The sequence below is a fragment of the Hypoxylon fragiforme genome (assembly GCF_022984875.1).
Source record: "Hypoxylon fragiforme strain CBS 206.31 chromosome Unknown GGS25scaffold_3, whole genome shotgun sequence".
In the NCBI taxonomy this organism is placed as follows: Eukaryota; Fungi; Ascomycota; class Sordariomycetes; order Xylariales; family Hypoxylaceae; genus Hypoxylon; species Hypoxylon fragiforme.
In genome coordinates, this window is record NW_026054758.1 from 2,051,703 (window position 1) to 2,069,208 (window position 17,506).

General features: G+C 47.3%; 6 protein-coding genes across 6 annotated transcripts; 2 read left to right on the top strand and 4 right to left on the bottom strand.

The window, feature by feature from the left end:
• Nucleotides 1-549: 549 nt before the first annotated feature.
• GGS25DRAFT_530024 (uncharacterized protein) lies at nt 550-2,457 on the top strand (the record flags this gene model as incomplete). The annotated part of the gene is made up of 2 exons (XM_049265337.1): nt 550-1,293; nt 1,364-2,457. 2 exons carry the CDS (start codon nt 550-552, stop codon nt 2,171-2,173), a joined length of 1,554 nt encoding a protein of 517 aa, XP_049118976.1. The 3' UTR covers nt 2,174-2,457.
• Nucleotides 2,458-2,484: 27 nt separating this feature from the next.
• On the bottom strand, nt 2,485-4,101 carry GGS25DRAFT_481817 (ER lumen protein retaining receptor). The gene is made up of 4 exons (XM_049260222.1): nt 3,664-4,101; nt 3,549-3,607; nt 3,422-3,488; nt 2,485-3,348 (listed from the first exon to the last, which is right to left on the bottom strand). Exons 1-4 carry the CDS (start codon nt 3,689-3,691, stop codon nt 2,855-2,857), a joined length of 648 nt encoding a protein of 215 aa, XP_049118977.1. The 5' UTR covers nt 3,692-4,101; the 3' UTR covers nt 2,485-2,854.
• Nucleotides 4,102-4,302: 201 nt separating this feature from the next.
• Nucleotides 4,303-6,035, top strand: GGS25DRAFT_481818 (WLM-domain-containing protein). Its single transcript, XM_049260223.1, has one exon. The coding sequence runs from the start codon at nt 4,615-4,617 to the stop codon at nt 5,647-5,649; it is 1,035 nt and encodes a 344-aa protein (XP_049118978.1). The 5' UTR covers nt 4,303-4,614; the 3' UTR covers nt 5,650-6,035.
• A 276-nt stretch (nt 6,036-6,311) lies between these two features.
• GGS25DRAFT_513421 (LicD family-domain-containing protein) lies at nt 6,312-7,461 on the bottom strand (the record flags this gene model as incomplete). Its single annotated transcript, XM_049262875.1, has 2 exons — nt 6,312-6,465; nt 6,581-7,461. The coding sequence occupies 2 exons, from the start codon at nt 7,459-7,461 to the stop codon at nt 6,312-6,314; spliced, it is 1,035 nt and encodes a 344-aa protein (XP_049118979.1).
• A 1,141-nt stretch (nt 7,462-8,602) lies between these two features.
• Nucleotides 8,603-11,545, bottom strand: GGS25DRAFT_481827 (DNA repair exonuclease). The gene is made up of 3 exons (XM_049260224.1): nt 11,224-11,545; nt 9,914-11,143; nt 8,603-9,863 (listed from the first exon to the last, which is right to left on the bottom strand). The coding sequence occupies exons 1-3, from the start codon at nt 11,249-11,251 to the stop codon at nt 8,893-8,895; spliced, it is 2,229 nt and encodes a 742-aa protein (XP_049118980.1). The 5' UTR covers nt 11,252-11,545; the 3' UTR covers nt 8,603-8,892.
• A 423-nt stretch (nt 11,546-11,968) lies between these two features.
• GGS25DRAFT_186193 (T-complex protein 11-domain-containing protein) lies at nt 11,969-15,432 on the bottom strand. Its single transcript, XM_049256673.1, has one exon. It carries the CDS (start codon nt 15,096-15,098, stop codon nt 12,057-12,059), a length of 3,042 nt encoding a protein of 1,013 aa, XP_049118981.1. The 5' UTR covers nt 15,099-15,432; the 3' UTR covers nt 11,969-12,056.
• Between the last annotated feature and the right edge of the window lie 2,074 nt (nt 15,433-17,506).

Consider the following 17,506-nt stretch of genomic DNA (forward strand, 5'->3'; position numbering starts at 1 on the left):
TTTGATAAATTGTTTTCTCTCTCTCTTGGTAATATGTAACCAAAAATTCATCGAAATGAGCACACCGAAAGACTATCTATTCGCCTCTAACTACAACTCGTGTCCACTGCCAAGTAGCCTATGCAGTTGGCTCAGCCTGATAGAGGTTAGTATCCCGATGTTTCCAGCCATGGGTGCCGCATCCATTGCTCATCAACGCGGACATTTGGTTTGAATTAAGTAGGACCACGGCTGACCGAATACTACAATGTGATATAGCGAAAATACGACTAGGTTCGTTTAAGTGGTATGAGGTAGTGGTAGTAATACAAAGAGCGGCATATAGCTATTTAGTATGAACTACATTACATATCATATGTAGCATAGAATAATCTAAATGGAAAATTAATGTAAATGTAAATTACCTGTTATTCTTGTTTGCCTTCCTGTCTCTCTGTCTCTCGTTCCTTACCTAACCACAACATCACCAACACCGACAACTACCACTCGTTTCCTTATGTTACAACCTCACAATGGCATCGTGTATTAATATATGACAACACATTCACTATGATTAAATCCGGAGTTTCGCTTCTGCTGCTGTGGTCGCTGTGCTCGACCGGAGGCATAGGACCCAGCAGTGCTACTACACCCGATCTAAATACGCCCAATCTCAATGGCAGGGAACCAAATACTAATAGGGCGGAAGAAGGGTCAGGCGCAAGTTTAAAATGGTTAATGGCGGAGAGGAGAGAAAACATTGGCGAGGCTGGAAACCCGCCATACAAAAGACAAAGACGAACGAAGGCTATGGATCCGGTCCTCTTGACGACACCGGCACCGATTCCATGGGATACGCCCATCTTGAAAAAACACAGACTACAGGCCCGACAAGACGACGACGACGATGACCGCCCTCCACCACCACCACCTGGTGCACCACCGCCGGGACCGCCGCCTGGACCGCCGCCGCCGTGTCTCCCCGGAGTATCAAACGACATCGCGATCAGTGTTTCGTTCAGCGTAGCGCGCGACGTGTCGTCCCAGTTCCAGGCGTCACTCGCGACCGTCATGGTATCCGCATCGAGCGCCATCGAGGCCGCGCAAAAATCTGGCTTCGCCGCCGGACTCGCGTCAGCTACCGCGACGAACGGGGCTTCCGCAACCGCGGAGCCAACTACGACAGGTGACCCGGGCACAATAGCAGATCTCCAGGCGAGTTACAGTAGGGCTATAGAGGAAGCACAAGCTGTGGCTAGTAGTAGTGCGCAGGCCGCAGTGGAGGCCGCCAGTGCTAGCGCAAGCGCTGCCATGGTATGTATAAATCCTTTTCTCTCCCTATATAAAAAAAGTCGTGAAGAACATATAGCTAACCTTGTTAAAGGCCGCATGCGGTGGCTCAAGCCTTACGCCGGGACAAATCGGCGGTATCGTCATATCCATGGCGGCCGTGACTTCGATTCTTTCCGCCCTGGCTACTTTCTTCTTCATGCGCCGGAACGCTAAGAAGCAAGAGTTCAAAAGCAAATACGACCCCGACTCGCCGCCTGACTCCAGGCATGAGAACCTCATTGCGCCATCCGGTTTGGCCCCCAAAGAGGTGACATCCTCCGGCCAGGTGTTCGGAGCCGCAGTCACAACCAAGGGCCACCAACGAGCCGCGACGTTAGGCGCCAATTTCGCGCCCGACATGAAGCAGAGGCCGCCAGACTCTCAGCACCCAGCAATGTCGTATAGCGTGCGGCCCCTATCCGATGGGGGCAATCCCATCTTCCCCGTATCTCCTTTGAGTACTGTGAAGGAACAGAGCCTCGCAAACCGGGACAGTTCGCTGTTCGAAAACAGGCACATGCCCTTCCCCGACGTAGATGATCCGAGTTGGTCAGAGATGCCTACGGTTCAGCTATCGCTCGCGCGCAAGCCAAGCCGCACAGGCGGACAGCGCGTGCAACTTGTTCGCGTTGGCAGCGAGCGATCGGCAAGGGAACGATCTGAGTCGTTGTCCAGCCCGCTGGCGTTGAACCCCATATACACGGAGCCAATGGACTCGACCATACATACAGCAAAAGATGGCGAGAACATCTCTACACCACCACAAGCGTCTTCCCCGTTACAAGTCCAGGCACCGATTCCGAGGCGACCTGTTGATTACGGTTCCCTCGAGAACGGCACGGGTTCTCGTACTCTTGTGTAGTTCACTTCTTAAAACATAAAAATCAGTAGACCAAATAGTAAAAATAGTAAAGACCGTAATGACCCAACCGGAAATTTAGCGTGACGTCTTTAAGTAAGGGATCTGTTAATCAGCAGCATGGTGTTCGTTGGTAACAAGCTCTCCCGGGTTTCGGGGGCCAGCCAACACCACGACTAAACATTCTCAACGATTACTAGCTGTTCTTTATGCTGGTTTTTTTTATAGGGTGGTTGTAATAGGCCAACATATGTAATTATTTTCTTCTTCTTCTGTAGCTTCTGCTCGTCGCGAGGCTGAACATGGTCCCGGGACCTCAGATTCAACAAGTTTCATTATCTTCCACACTCATTTTATATACATTTACATTGAAACCTTGAGTAAACCTTCCTAGCTAAGCATTTTCGGGCTAAGGTACCGTCCGCCAGCCCCCGCCTTACCTAACGCCAGCCATGCACACCAACACGCCATTAAGGACTCGTCATATTAGAGACAACGTCCAAGTCGTCCAGCCAGCCTCGTCACACTCATAAAACGTGAGTGGACATACCCGTGAGCTCAAGAGTTGCCGATGGGTGAGTTAGATATAAATATCCAGTCGGGACTGAAGATATTTGTAGTCCCCCCTGAAACACTAGAAACCATCCAGAGTCCACCAAAGGGCTAAGATGTGTGTTGAGCCGTTTATACGGGCAACTTGAACTTCTTGCCCTTTAGAACCTTGTTGTAATAAATCCAGAAGAAGTCGCTGTAGAGGATGGTCTGGACGAGGCCGGCGACGATAGCGATCCAGTCAACTTGGTGGTTGGGCTCCATGAAGTATCTGTAGATCCAGTTGGGGATGTAGAGAGTTCGGTAGATACCAAGCGCGAAGAGATAATGAGTGGTGATGACCTCAGCCTCGCCGGTCCTTTGCAACATGAACAGCTGAGGGAGAATAGCGACCGATTCCAACCAAATCGAAAAAGCCCAGAGAATCTCGGAGAAGGTGTACTTGTAAGGTATGAGGAGGGCGAGAACAGCGGCGCCGGCTAGTAGGTACTGTACGCGGAAGGTATCGAGGCCAGGGTCGACAGTCGGCTTGTATTTGGTAGTCATCAAGTAGATAATATAGCCCTGGCTGCTGATGAAAAGGATTTTGAAGATCATGTTATAGATGCTCGAGGTACTAAAGAGGTCTGTAGGCGTTTCATGTAAGTATAGAGATACCTAGCAAGCTCGATTCATGTATTTGATCGTTTGGCAACATACCTAGATACCGAGTAACATAAACCATGAGGTACAGAGCTTGAGATTTGAACGAGATACCCGAGGCGCCCTAGTTAGTATAGTGATTAGTCTACCGGTTGAAGCTTATTGCACTGGGGCACAAACGAACATTGAGCTCGGTCATCTTGTGTAAAAGAATAAAGATGGACGCCAAATGGGAGAAGTCTCCTGAACATGGCTATTAGCACTTTTCCTAAGGACATATCATCGCATTGGCTTCTTACCCACGACTCGGAAAACGTTTAACGTCATGCTGGGCTGGAGGGACCAAAGCTCCTAACGGCTTCGCGGACAGCTAATTAACGACTTCCGTGGGGTGAAATGGTCTACTGGAGACCTTGAGAGGACTCCAGGTTGTTCGATAGAGAAAGGGCTCGTAGAGAGACCACAAACAGAGTTTCGGTGTATAGCAAGTTCGTAATATTTATTTATTTAGTTAGAGAGAGTCGGTGGTAACGCTGTGGAAGTAAAGAAGCGGCAAAAGTAAAGAATGTTTTTTTGATGAAAGGACACAATACCACAATGCCAATATTAGAAACCTTGGACGCGATTGACGTATGATTGGATCCCTAGCTTTAGTGCTTAAATACGTCGTGCTACTTGGTCTCTTTTGAATGTTTTCTTGGAACTTTTACTTGTGGCTGGAAACATACTACTAGTAGTACAACACAAGCCACAAGCATAACACTAATTTCAGAGGGTAATGCTGATATTATTACCCTATTGGCTGGGATATCTTAGTTTGCATCGGCATCAGCCTCCACTTTTATACTGGTGGAAGATCTCTTGGCAGATGAGGCATCCCCTTTCTGACGTATGTATGTATGTACCTGCGTACTATTATGCATTTAACCTGGATGTACATTTACATGTGGATTACAAAGCGACGCCGAGCATCGACTTTGTAGAATCTTCGACCGGAACATACACATACTTAGGTATAAAGAGTAATAAATAACAAGTTCCGTGGAATTCGGAAGATAGGGGAATGCTTCTCCTTTTCTCACTGTTACTGCAATATCATCCTTGAGTGGTCTTACTATTTGTCGCATATTCCAAAGCATCGTGAACGACTTGCATGCCTATGATCTAGGCAGTACTGAACTCCCTACGCACTAAACAGAACATCCAGATAGTGATCTCCAATCCTCTTTGAGCGCAGCATCAGGACCACCATGGCAGATCAAGGCAATATCTCACCAGAATCTGAAAAGATAACCATCACACTTACACATCATGGAAAATCGCGCGATTTTGGCATGAGCCCCGATGCGACAGTCGCCGACCTCGCCGCCCAAGTCCAAAGCGAGCTCTTCATCCCCATTAGCAACCAGAAGCTCATGGTCTCCAAGCTCGGCATGCTTAAGATTCCCTTCGGCGATCGCCCCGTAACCGACCTAGCGAACAAAAAGATCACATTACTCGGGACCTCGAGCGACGAGATCGCCTCGCTAGCCTCCGCATCGCAACATGCCGCCCAGCACGCAGCCGAGCGACAAGCGCACCTCGCCTCCGCACGGCGCAACCTCCCCAAAGCCTACACCCGCCGCGGCGTCACCGGCCTCAACGACAACAACAACAACACGTACACCTTCATGACGTTGCGCCCTCTCCCGAACCTCCCGCGCCCGGAGCGCTCTCTCGCCTTCCTCGAGCGGCTAAAAGCCGACATCGGGATCCGTGCCGCGATGCGCGCGCACAAGTTCAGCGTCGGGCTCCTGACCGAGATGGACCCCTTATCGAACACGGAGGCGAGCCACGAGGGCACGACGCGGCTGCTGGGATTGAACCGCAACCGCGGCGAGGTGATCGAGCTGCGCCTGCGCACGGACGCGTACGACGGCTACCGCGACTACAAGACCATCCGCAAGACGCTGTGCCACGAGCTCACGCACAACGTCCACGGCGACCACGACCGCAAGTTCTGGGACCTGTGTCACCAGATCGAGCGCGAGGTCGAGCAGGCGGATACGGGCAGGAATATAGGTGGCGGCGAGTACTACGAGCCGAGCGAAGAGGTTGCGTACGACCATGGCGGCTGGACGGGCGGCGAGTTTGTCCTTGGTGGTGGCGGTAGCGGTGGAGGGAGGGCTTCCGCCGCGGGCCAGGGCACTGTGAGTCGTCGCGAGATCATCGCTAGAGCTACTGAGGAACGCCTCAAGAAGCAAAAGCAAGCACAGGGCGAAGAGGAAAATAGGGATGCTCAGTAGCGCGGTGACTTTTGAAATAAGATTTTGCTACATTTACGATTACGACAAGACAAGTTTCGAGGCTTTTTGGAGGGTTATTATGTTCGGCTTTGGGCGTTGGGGATATTGTTAAGAGTTGCTACTCTATCCGTGTCATCTACGACGGCATTTATGCGATACCTTTTGCCTTCTCTCCTAGATTTTTTTTCGTTAGAGGCACTGGTCTTCAAGATTACATCATATCTTGCATTATAATGGCGTTTAGGGGATGGCAGTTCTAGTAGACATCAGGCCCTGGGGACAGAAGAAGGCTCTTGGCTAGAGTTCAGGGGTTATATTTTTGTACGTACAATCGATTTTTCCAGAAGCTCGTTCCAAATGATATCTAATTCAATGGTTTCTCTGAGCCCAGGTACGATTCTGATACCTTCATCTATAAGATGCTATATATATGTCGCTGTTGTGCCAATACGACACCATTCCCTGTACTACTTATACATATACGGGACAGCCCCCCTTTTTTCTAACCTTCTAACCTTCAACCTTGCTTTAAATTGTCCATCTATTCCTTGGTATCTACGTACCTATGTATCCAACATATCCAATGTATCCAACTTTTCAAAAACTCATATTCAAGAAGGTCCATCGTCAATAACTTTCCCATCCCATTCTCATCCCCTTTCCTAACCCCCTTTCACAACCGTCTTCTCCACGACAACCACGACCGCGTTTCCATTATCCTGCTGCTTCTGCTGGTTATTCAGCTTTGCCTCCGCCTGCTTCTGCTCCTCCTCTGGCATCCTCACCCACTCCTTGAGCTCTGGCATCCAATGGTGTCTATAATACGCCGAGTTAGCAACACTAAGCCCTCTTCTACCCGACATAGAGAGGATATATCTCTAGGGGACAGGATTCAATGGGAAAGGAAAGGAGAAGGGGGGGAATAACTCACCCAGCCCACTCAGTAGACACAAGGCTCTTGGCCCCATACTCATCCGTCAGTATCTTATCAAACGCATACGGTATGCCAGCCGGGACGCCCTCGAACTCAGCGCGGCGCAGCGGGTACAGCTCAGTAGTGCGGTAGCGGTGCGCGTTCTTACAGCTCCAGACCCCCGGGCTCGCCGCGGGGTCGCGCTCCGCCAGGCCCGTGATATCCACGAACAGCCCGTTGCTCACGTCGATCCAGCGCCCGTCGATGATGTTGGCGCCGTTGCCGCGCCCGATGTCCGTGTGGTGCGGGTTGATGTCCAGGAGGTACGTTTTGTTCACGTAGGACGGCTCACCCCCTCCTCCTTCTCCTCCTCCTCCCCCATCAGCGGTGCCATTACCCCCCTCCCCCTCCCCCCCTTCAACAAGAAACCTATAATCATGCAGCGTGCGATTAAAGTGCCTCCCCAGAAACGACAGCGTCGTCGTCGGCATCTGGACGTCCAGGTCGTAGTCCCAGGGCATCACGCGCCCGTTCCACCACCACCCCAGCAGCGTGCCGTGCGCGATCCACGTGTCGACGCCCAGCTCCCGCGCCGTCGTCAGCCACGACCGGATCAGCCGCCGCAGCGCGGGCCGGTGCTCCGCGTAGGGCACCACACCTTGGAAGTACCGCGCGTCGTAGTGCCCTAGCTCCATCGTGTACCCGGCCTCGTGGAAGTACTTGGGTTGCGTGTCTTCGGCTTTTTTGCGGCCGCTGCTGCCCTTCTTGTTGTTGTTGTCGTTAGTGTTGGAGGTCGTCTTTTGGCTGTTGCTGCCGCCCGATGGAGGCTTGCCGGGCAGCGCCGCCGCGGCTGTGACGAGGAGGAGGAGCAGGAGCAGAAAGGGGGGCGTGGTATGCATATTCGAAGGAAACCGGCAGGCATGCCTGAATTGTTTCGGGAGTACTAAGTCGAATTCATGCGGATGATTCCCCTGAGACGGAATCCTATCAAGATGGCATTTACATGTATTGACTCCTCCCTCGATGAAGGATGGGTTGGGAGACGACGGTATATGGCGGGACCCTGAATCTCGCGCTGAACCCAAATACAAAAAGGGGGGGGGGGGGGGGGAGGATCTGGCACGTTGGTGTATACCGGTGACATATGATGAGGTAACCCCTAGCCATTTTGCCTCCGGATACCATGAAATGCTCATGAGTTTATACAACAATCTTCCGCTGCTAGGAAACCTTGGTGTCTCTGCCAAATGCGTGGATACGTAGACAACGTGGACAACATGAAACAAGCAACATGTGCTTTTTTAGATATAGCGGCCGTTAGATCCCTTCCCGCCAACGGTGTCCGGTGGTGGTGGCGACGGAATGTTTTCTCCCCAAGGTTTGATATACTACCGATAGCTTAGTTCTCTTGAGAGTCGTTAAATAAGAAGCTTCTTCAAAAAAAACCCCCTCCTTTTTTAAGAGAGCTATTACATAGACATTCATCCATCATATATGTCTTGGAGGGAATATAGTATAGTACCAGAGAAGTTGTGGTTTAAAACCAACCCGCGCGAGTATCTTCAAGACACAACCCTCCCCAGAGTCACCAACACCTATTAAATAAACAAAAAGTCTCTCCTTAAGAGATCACATCACCAGCCCATCCCACCAAACACCATCAAGCCCCCCTTGGGTTAGGAAATAGGAGCAAGGTTGTTTTCTCGAGCTTATATGGCCCCATCCTCCTAGTGATTCGAAACACGCCGCCTAAGCTCCAAAGAACTTTAACCGTTGTCAGCTCGGTTGGATAGATCAAGAAAAGAAGAAGAAGAAAAACAGCAAGACGTTACGGCCCCCCTGAATTGAATTACCAATGCGTACCTACATACCTACGTACCCAGGTACCTGATGTCAACAATGAATTGGCCACCTATAAATATCTTTACGGACGTGAATTACGCTCACCTACGTACTTAGGTTTAGCATGACGCCTCGTTGCCTACTCGCAAAGGTGTATAGTACATGACTGACTGTATCAAGCACATAACGGAAGCATTATTGTAAATAATAGTCTCAATTCATTCATACCATATTACTTGATGTTGCAAAAGCCCCGCCTACTATGCTATGCTATGGCTGACCTGCATGATTGTACTCATCACTTCAAGGATATTCCATACCATTAGCACTATCAAGCTCTCATAAGTAGGTAGGTATGCATTCCAAATTGCAATATTGGTAATCTATGTCATGAGCCAGTCCATAACATCAGCTTTGCGTGAGATACCTACATACATAGCAGGTATGAATGAGTTTATCCGATACCTAATAGTCATAGCAGCAATACATCAACGTCGACGAGTCCTAGTCTCCGGAACCGACTCAAAGTCGTCCGATATTTCATCGTCACTAATCTCCAGCGGGTCGTCTTGGGTTGCCTTCTGTGAGAAGTTCAATGTCGTCTGCTTTTTCGTCGTCTTAGGGGCGGCCTTGGAAGTGGTCGTTGGCGTAGCCCGCGATGTTTGTGATCTACTGGGCGCCGCTCTGGATGTTGTGGCTCTCGTCGTAGTACGCTTCTGTGGCGGAGGAGCAGGGGGGTCGTAATCATCATCGTCCATCACCACATCATCTTCCTCCTCCTCGTCGCTTTGTTCAAATATCTGTGCCTTGCGGCCGCGTCCTTTAGCGGGTGCTTTCTTTGCTGGTGCCTTGGCGGGAGTTGCCTTTGGCTTAGCTGTCGATGGTCTACCTCTTCCTCTTGCTTTTGGCACCGGCTGTTCCTCAACATCATCCATGTCTTCGTCTTCATCTTCATCTTCTACAACCTTTGTGGCTTTTCTACCCCGGCCTTTAGGTTGAGTCGTTTGAGCTTTCGCCTCGGTGGTAGTCGGCGAATCATCTATCGCTTGGGGACTATCCTCCCAGTGGCCATCTAGATCTGAGTCCCAATCATCTGGTTTTGGCTTGTATCTGCGTCTTTTTGCTTGCTTCAAAGCGCCTGTGGCAAACTGTTTCTCCAGTCTCTCCTTGACCATTTCCATTATCGTCTCCAGATCATCGTCTTCCCTGTCATCAAGTTTGAGCATCTGCTTTACTTGCTCCGACAGCGAATCGCTCACGAATGACTCCATTGCATGTTTGTCATCTTTGTCAACGAACTGGTTGACTGCATCACCAAATGGTGCCTGGGGAAGGATTTTCAAGGACTGTGTCTGTGCTGAAAGGTACTCCCCAACTAGCTTGTCAACCTTGATATCTTCGATCTCTTCTAAGCTTGCCAGCAGCTCTTCTGACGGCCCTTCATTGGCAGTAGCCCTCCCTGTTAAACCATTAGTGATATTCAGCAACATTAGATGCAATTTTACCTACTCTGTGCTATCTTTTTGCGGTAAAAGTGGACTACGTCGTTTATGTTTGCAACTTTCCCTTGAAATCGGTTGGAAAATCGCTGTGGGTTCTCAATATCATACTGCCCTCCCTCCGGGGCAGTATACTCAACCTTCAAACGGATCAGGGGTAGTGGCCGACTGTTGCTCAGACCGCTCCCTGGATCCTCTTCTTGTATAGAGTCCCACTCTGCGTTGGCCTCTTCAATCATTTCCTCGACTACATCTATCAGTTTTCGCGTGAGCTCCTGGCGATTTTCCTTCTTTTTATCCAGACCTTTGAATCTCTTGTCGTTTGCTAGCACGATTTCGGCAGTCATAAAGGGTCGGACTGACTTTAGTCGGTGCTTTTCTACTTTAAAATCCCTTCCGGTGATGCTGACTACGGCGACATGTTTAGCCACAGCTTCTCCAGGCACCAAGGATGTAGCAACAGAGGAGCCTGGTTGCATGACATGGAAACCAGTCTCTGGATTATGACTGGGATCAATCAAACACTCGTGCTCATGACCCCAAACGATTAAATCCAGCCATTCTGGTAGCATGTTTTCAGGTAGATAACCAGTGGCAGTGTGTGCGGAATGGTTTTGATGGACAGTAAGCAGATTAAACCAGTCGCTCGATTGCTGGTTCGGTCTGAACCACTTGACATTATGATCGCGAAAGTTCCGGAACATACGTTCATCGCGCACATTGCTTATTCCGTAGAGTGCCAACTTGGTCAGATTCTTCTGGAGGAGAATAGGTTTGGCTTCGATTTCATCCGCTCGGGGGACCTGGCCAAAGTAATTGACGAGCCCGGCCATCTGAAGCAAATCCAAAGAACAATAGTTACCCTCACCGCTTGGATCGTCGTGGTTGCCGTGGATGGAGAAGACGGGAATGGCTATGTTGACATCGGGGTCTTCATAGTTGACATGTCCGAGCCCCCTTTGGAAGACCTCGGTTGCATCGCTCAGGAACTGTAGTTGACATGGTTTCATCCCAAGGCAGTTTTTCCGTAACGAGCGCATAACTTGATATAAGGACTTTCTGGACGGCTTATTATCATGGAACAAATCCCCACCTAATAATACCATATCGACGTCCTGCTCTCGGGCCAAGTTCATAATCTCGTCGAAAGTTCTCCAACTATCGTCACCGCGGATCGGATCACGCTCCTCATACCCCACATGATTATCAGTGGCGACGAGGATACGGATAGTATCCGCATCTTATTACCAAAAAATAAATTAGTTGCGACTCCAAGATTGGCGGGATATTTAGCGGGAAATGCTATTCTCAGAGACTTGCCAGTGAATTGTGACGATGATGGCGACATTCTCAATATCGATAGTAGCAGGTTCTGTTCTAGTGTTCTAGTGTTCTAGTTCAATGAAGACTGAAGTAGGTAAGAAACAATGAGCCGCTCAACATATTTCAAAAGACCACACATGTTCTTTTTAACAATCTTCTAAGATTGGCTGAATGATCGTACCTGAAAAGTCGTGACCATAATTATGTGTGTGTAGGTAATGTAGATAAAAAGTCCGAGGATGTCTGGTCTGGTCTGGCCTGGCAGCTGCCTGAGTTCTGGAAGACGCGCCTCGCGTTAACTCCGTTGACTCGTCATCACGTGCTTAAAAGGTTTAATTAAAGACAGTTCCAATACTAGTAGTACAGCTTACATAAATAGGCAAATAACTCTAGTAACTGTACCTCTCTTAGATACATATTAGATTAAACAGTTCACTTTCATAAGTCAACATTGAAGATAAAGAACATTCAAAGTTGCATTCGTATACTTCGCTGGCATTATTCTACCCTTCTACCAGGAGAAAAGCCGATCCTGTATAAAGCAGCTTCCAAGCTATCAATCAATAGTAATTCATCGCACGAGCCCAAATAGGCGCTGATGCAAAAGGTATATCCTTCCAATAAGGCGTCCATCCAGTTCCCAATCCCAAACATATTTCATACTCGAACATGTTAAAACGACCATTCAAAAGAACGCCCATCCCAATACTGATCCGAATCCGTATACATGAACCAAAGGCCCAAAGGCCCATTGCCCCTCGAAAGTGTATGCCCGATGCCTAACGCAATGTTGAAATATGCAATTCCTGCTGGTTATTGCCCTTTCGCCTTCATGTCGCTGCAGTTGTCGCTACAGAATCTTCTTTGTTCACCTTCTCAGCTACTATCTCCCACCATATTCCATGGGCTTCTCGGTCTACAGCTCCTGCCTTGACAATTTCATCCACCATTTCTCGCACTCGTTCCACGAATTCAGGCAGTCCGAGACTTGCGAGCTTCTCCCCAGCTGTACTTGTAGCCTTCACCTTCTCACTTGCAGAAGCTGCTTGCAACCTGGCTAATATATGACCCCTCACCCGCGTTAGTAACAATTTCAGCACGGGTTCTCTTGGATCTGTGTTGTCTCGCTTGGCTTCTACAAAAGCCCCAAGCACCTTGGTAACGAGTGCTTGTAAATGCGTCTTTGTAGCCATTGGCATCGATCGCCCGGCTTCTAGCGCTGCCATGATACCATGAATAGCCGTCGACTCGGGAAGCGGTCTTGTATCGTCGTCTATAGACTCGAGAACGGTGAATATCCGGCCAGCCTCTGTTCTCCAAGGAGCTCGGACATCACGCTTCAGTATGTTCTTGCACTGCAGAAGTATAGCGCCTGCCGTGATAATGCGCAGCGTTTGCCGGCCTATACGGGAACGACGTTTTGTATCCAGAGCTAAAGGCTCCGGCGCTGTGTCCACTGAAGGCGAAGGTTGCGTAAATTCGTCTAACAACATTTGCCAGTATACCTTATCCGGAGTGGGCCGTGAGCGTGGATGATTGATGCCCTCAGGGTCTCGGCGTGCCACTTCCGCGTGGATCTTATCGCGTGCATTTCGCCACGAGGTTTCTGCACGTGATAATGTGATGGAGCCACTATCTAGTTCTTCGGCGAACCTTTTCGTCTCGTAAGCAGATGCATGCTCTAGGAGACTTGGTGCTGCGACTTGCAACATATAGTTCGCGTAGTCATAGAGCATGGTATCAATGAATGAGAGAAGGGCCTCGAGTCGGTTGACGACGTCGCCCTGGCTAAGCCTTTTTTCAACTAAATCTTTAACTTCGTCGTCGCGAACTGGCGCACAAAGCTTAGGAAGAAGAGATCCCATGGATGAAAAGAAGTGTTGAAATGAAAAACTGCCAGCTATGAACTGTCGCTGAGCAACCTCTGTATCGAGAATTTCGCCGATGAACGTATACATAGACGAGCCGGGCTTGACCAAATGCTGAAGTCTATCCTTGATATAGTTGGCCATTATAATGAGATAGTGGAACTCCTTCTCTTCGTTTTTTGGGCCAGCTTTCAGATCGTTCAAGAGAGGATCCATACGGAGCTTGTGTTGCTCCTGAAAGTACTCATACTCGATGCGATATTCACGATTGATAGCTAATTCGTGAACAATGACTCGATTATCTGGAAGTATCGGTGGGTAGCTTGGTTGAGGTATGTTTTGCTTCATTTCCCTTTCTCTTAAGGGGGTCGGCGGCGGCGTGAGCGTCTGAAGTTGTGACGAGACAACGTGCTCTGCTGTTACATGGTCTCCAACCGAGTCGTCATTTCTAAAAGAATGTTCCGCAACTCTAGGTTTCATATCACCCGCAGGCTTCTTGGCTGCCCTAGCCTTCCTTGCTTGCTTGACGGCCTCAAATATCATTTTCTTTCCTTGTTCAGCACCGGCAAGTCTCTTGATCCGGACCATCAGCATAAGTTGATTGTCCTTGATGCTTTGTCGATATGAATCAGTGACAACTTCTTCAGTACGGTCCTTAACAGTCTGGAGTATCGCGTCGAGTTCCACAAACTGTAAAATCATCACTTCGACCAACGCATTCGAATCACGGGCCTTCCACGCTATGAAAGCATTGTAAAACGTCGCGTACGATTCTGGGAGAGCCGACTGTAATGCGGGTGGTGTAGTATGGTTGTTCATAGACGTTAGCCGAGAAAGGATGTTCTCAAAGCAGATCAGCAAATCTCGTGCTTTAGCGACGAGATCCTGTAACTGTGGATTAGCTAGATCATCATGGGGAATGGGATGCCCTTGAGAGGGTCCAACCTGCTCCTGTTCCCCCCTGTGATCCTTGTTGCTCAGGACCTGGGTAGGATGGCCTAAAATTAAGAAGGCACTCAAGAAGGTGCGGACAGCGGTCATCTCGTCAACTGATCCGATTTCGCCCTCTCGTAGGCCACATATACCCAGGATTCTTGCTGTAAGCACGAGGACTTTCTCTTGAGCGAGAAGTTCAGTCACTTGCTCGAATGAGGTGTCTCTGACCCCATCAATGTTCAAGCCAAGCTCGGAGAATTCGCAGACTGCTTTCCTTTTCAATACTCCTCGCCACCACCACTGGATCTTAGATGCCGCCACATCATCACTCATCATTACAACATCACTCATGCTCGAGGATTCATGTTCCTCTCCCGACAAACTGCCTGTTTCGGACTTCTTGGTTGTTACACTATGGCCTCTGGATCTTTTAGCGGTGTGTCGCCTGCGTAATTCCTCTCTCCTCTTCTCAGCCTCTGCTAGTCGCTCTTCCATCTGTGCTTTGAGCTTGCGCAGCTCGATCTCTCTCTTTTCTTTCATGCTTTCGGCTACTGCCTTGGCCCGCTTGACCTCCTCGGCGCATGCAGCTACAATTTCAGCTAGGTTCTTCTCTCGCGCTTGCGCAGCAGCCAATGCACGCTCTTCCAAGTGTGAGCTTTTCTGCGGAGAAGCCTTAGCCAAAGCTGCTCTTAGTCGCACCTTTTCGGCATGCGCTGCTCTGTCGGCCAGGCGTGCTTTTCGGTCTTCAAGAATGGAGGCACGGCGAAGTTGTTGAGCAATGTATTTACTCTGAGGATCGCCATGGTGACCAAAGCCGTGCGAGGATCGCGAGTGGGCAGAAGATATCGAATTACGACGAGAAGAGGCAGCCGAGTCTTTTCGACGAATCTGACTAGGTCGGTAAAATCGGGCGGCAATGTGTGGAGGAGGGGTATATATCCTACTCCCTTCCTCTTCTATGATTAAAGTCATATCTAGATCAGAATCTATGGATGTCGGATCTGGGGTGCCCATCGATTCCTCCAGGTTTCGAGAGGGGTCGGTCAGGTCTGTGGAAGCGCGACGCATTGTGATGACGATGTTTAGGTGGTAGGTGCGTTACAGATGCACTTATACCGTGGCTAGTAACCGTAACCGTATCCGTATAACTCAGGCCAAATCTAGTTGGAGCAGAAAACAACTTGAAGTGTTCAATGTTGGGTGTATGTATGCGTGGCGCAACAACAAAGATCACCTAATGTTTCTCTGTCTGCAGCACTACGCTTGCTACTGGGTACGTGTGAGTTTATTATGTGTATATTCCCCTTCAATGCTTGTACAACTTCGTAGGACAAACCAAATTGGAATTATTGTGTTCAATTTCGTTGTTTGTCACTATACGTTTGGCGCGGAACTCTCCAACCATAGGCTAACAACAAAGTGATGCACTACGTATGACAAGGTGGGAGAAGCACTTGAAGGTGGGAGGCACAAAGTGGAGGGGAGGGGAGGGAAGGGAAGGGAGTAAAGTAGAGGAGGAAATTTGAAATGATGGTGGCAGCAAGAAGCGTCTCCAAAAATACAAAGTTGGGATATCTCAAATGGAAAAAAAGAAAGTTGAGATTAGAAATTGAAAGTCCGAATTAGAAAGGAGAGGAGATGATGGGATGGGATGGGATGGGATGGGATGGGATGAAGAATACAGAATACAATGGTAAACGAGCCGCAAACTCGGGGCGAAGGTTGCAGGACTCTTACTAGGTACTGCTGCAGGTATCCGATTTGATGGACGGAATGGGAAAAGAATAGAAATAATTACTAAAAAAGATGCAAAGATGCAAAGATGCAATCGGAAAAAGAAGGTTGGTTGGGTTTAAGGCAATAATAAACTCGTAAACTTGGAAAATTGGGTTAGGATCAAATTGAATGCAATTATGATAGATGATGGAGTCATATGGAACATATTACATCGTTGTTAAATACATACCTTACTAAGCGAGTGCTATTATTATCTATGTACCTACTAACTAGGTAAATACGATGTAGTACTATGTAGTTATTCAACATTGAAGTTCTTTGTGTTTCCATTCAATGTTGCATCATGATTGATCCATCCATCATTCATACCTACATACAGAGTACATAACTACCTAGTAACATTGGATAACATAATTTTCATTAGAAGTATATACATACATATATAATTTAAGTTATCTTACTACATACATTATGATACTTGCATGTGTTAAAGATACATGACTATGTTATATCACGGTGATTAAATCCAAATTTCCATTTAACTTTTCCACGTTTATTTAACTTTATTTAAAATCTTATACAACAATTGCAGGTGTTTTTAAATATATTATACATAAGGTTCCACAATTATTATCTCCGCCTTATACCTAATCAACCACACCTATGCATATAAAATAATGACAAGTATATTAAAAAGGAAAGTGTAAAGCATTATAGTCATATATTTAAAAACATTTTAATAACAAAATTTAATCCTTAAATCTTATCCTTTTAATATATAAATCCACTTATATATTAATAAATACGTACGTATAATAAATTAAATAACAAGTAAAATAAAAACAATAAAAGTAAAATTAATGTAATATTAATATTTAAGGAAGGAGGTTTAAATTTAAAAGTAAAAAAGGGATTTAACTCCTTATATAATTTAAGTTATATAAGTACCTCCTCCAGCTATGTACGTACCGCGTTAATACGTACCCTTATTATATAACCACCACTATATTTATTTAATACCCTTATACCGAAAAAGCTATAATAATAACCTCATTTTTAATTTTTTAGTTTTTTTTAATAATTAAAACTTTTATTATTTTTAAAATTATTTTAATCTTTTATTAATTAAAACGTTATTATTAATTAAAAACTTTATTTTAAAAATTAACGTTTATTTAAAAAATTGTTTATTTTAAAAATCGTTTATTTAAAAGTCATTTAATTAAAAAATTTATAATTAATTTATTTAAATTAAAAAATCTAAAAATTATTTATTTAATTTAAAAAACCTATAATTTATTAACTATTATAACTTATTTTATTATTTTTTATATAAAATACATTATATTTTATTTATGATGGGACTCAAAAGGTCAAACAGTCAATGAAAAATATATAGAAGAGAAGAAGAGAGCTGAGCTCCCAGCGTCTCAGGCTGGCTATATATACACAGATAAGGTTCAGCCAGCTGTGGCAGCAGCAACCATGGGGATGCCCACATGGCAGTAGCCATGGTGGCCATCCACGTCCATGGCCATGTCCTAACATCACCCCCCTTTTAATGGAAAGGATAACGTCCACGTTATCCAAATCCAATACATACACACATGTGTGTTGATCCCTGATACGAATCTCTAAGCAGACCCGTGCTGCTTCGATAATTGAAGTAACTCCAGACAGTCCTCCTAGCGGGATACATGTGCTTAAGCCCTAGGTGGTTGGTGTGGTGTTAGGTTGCC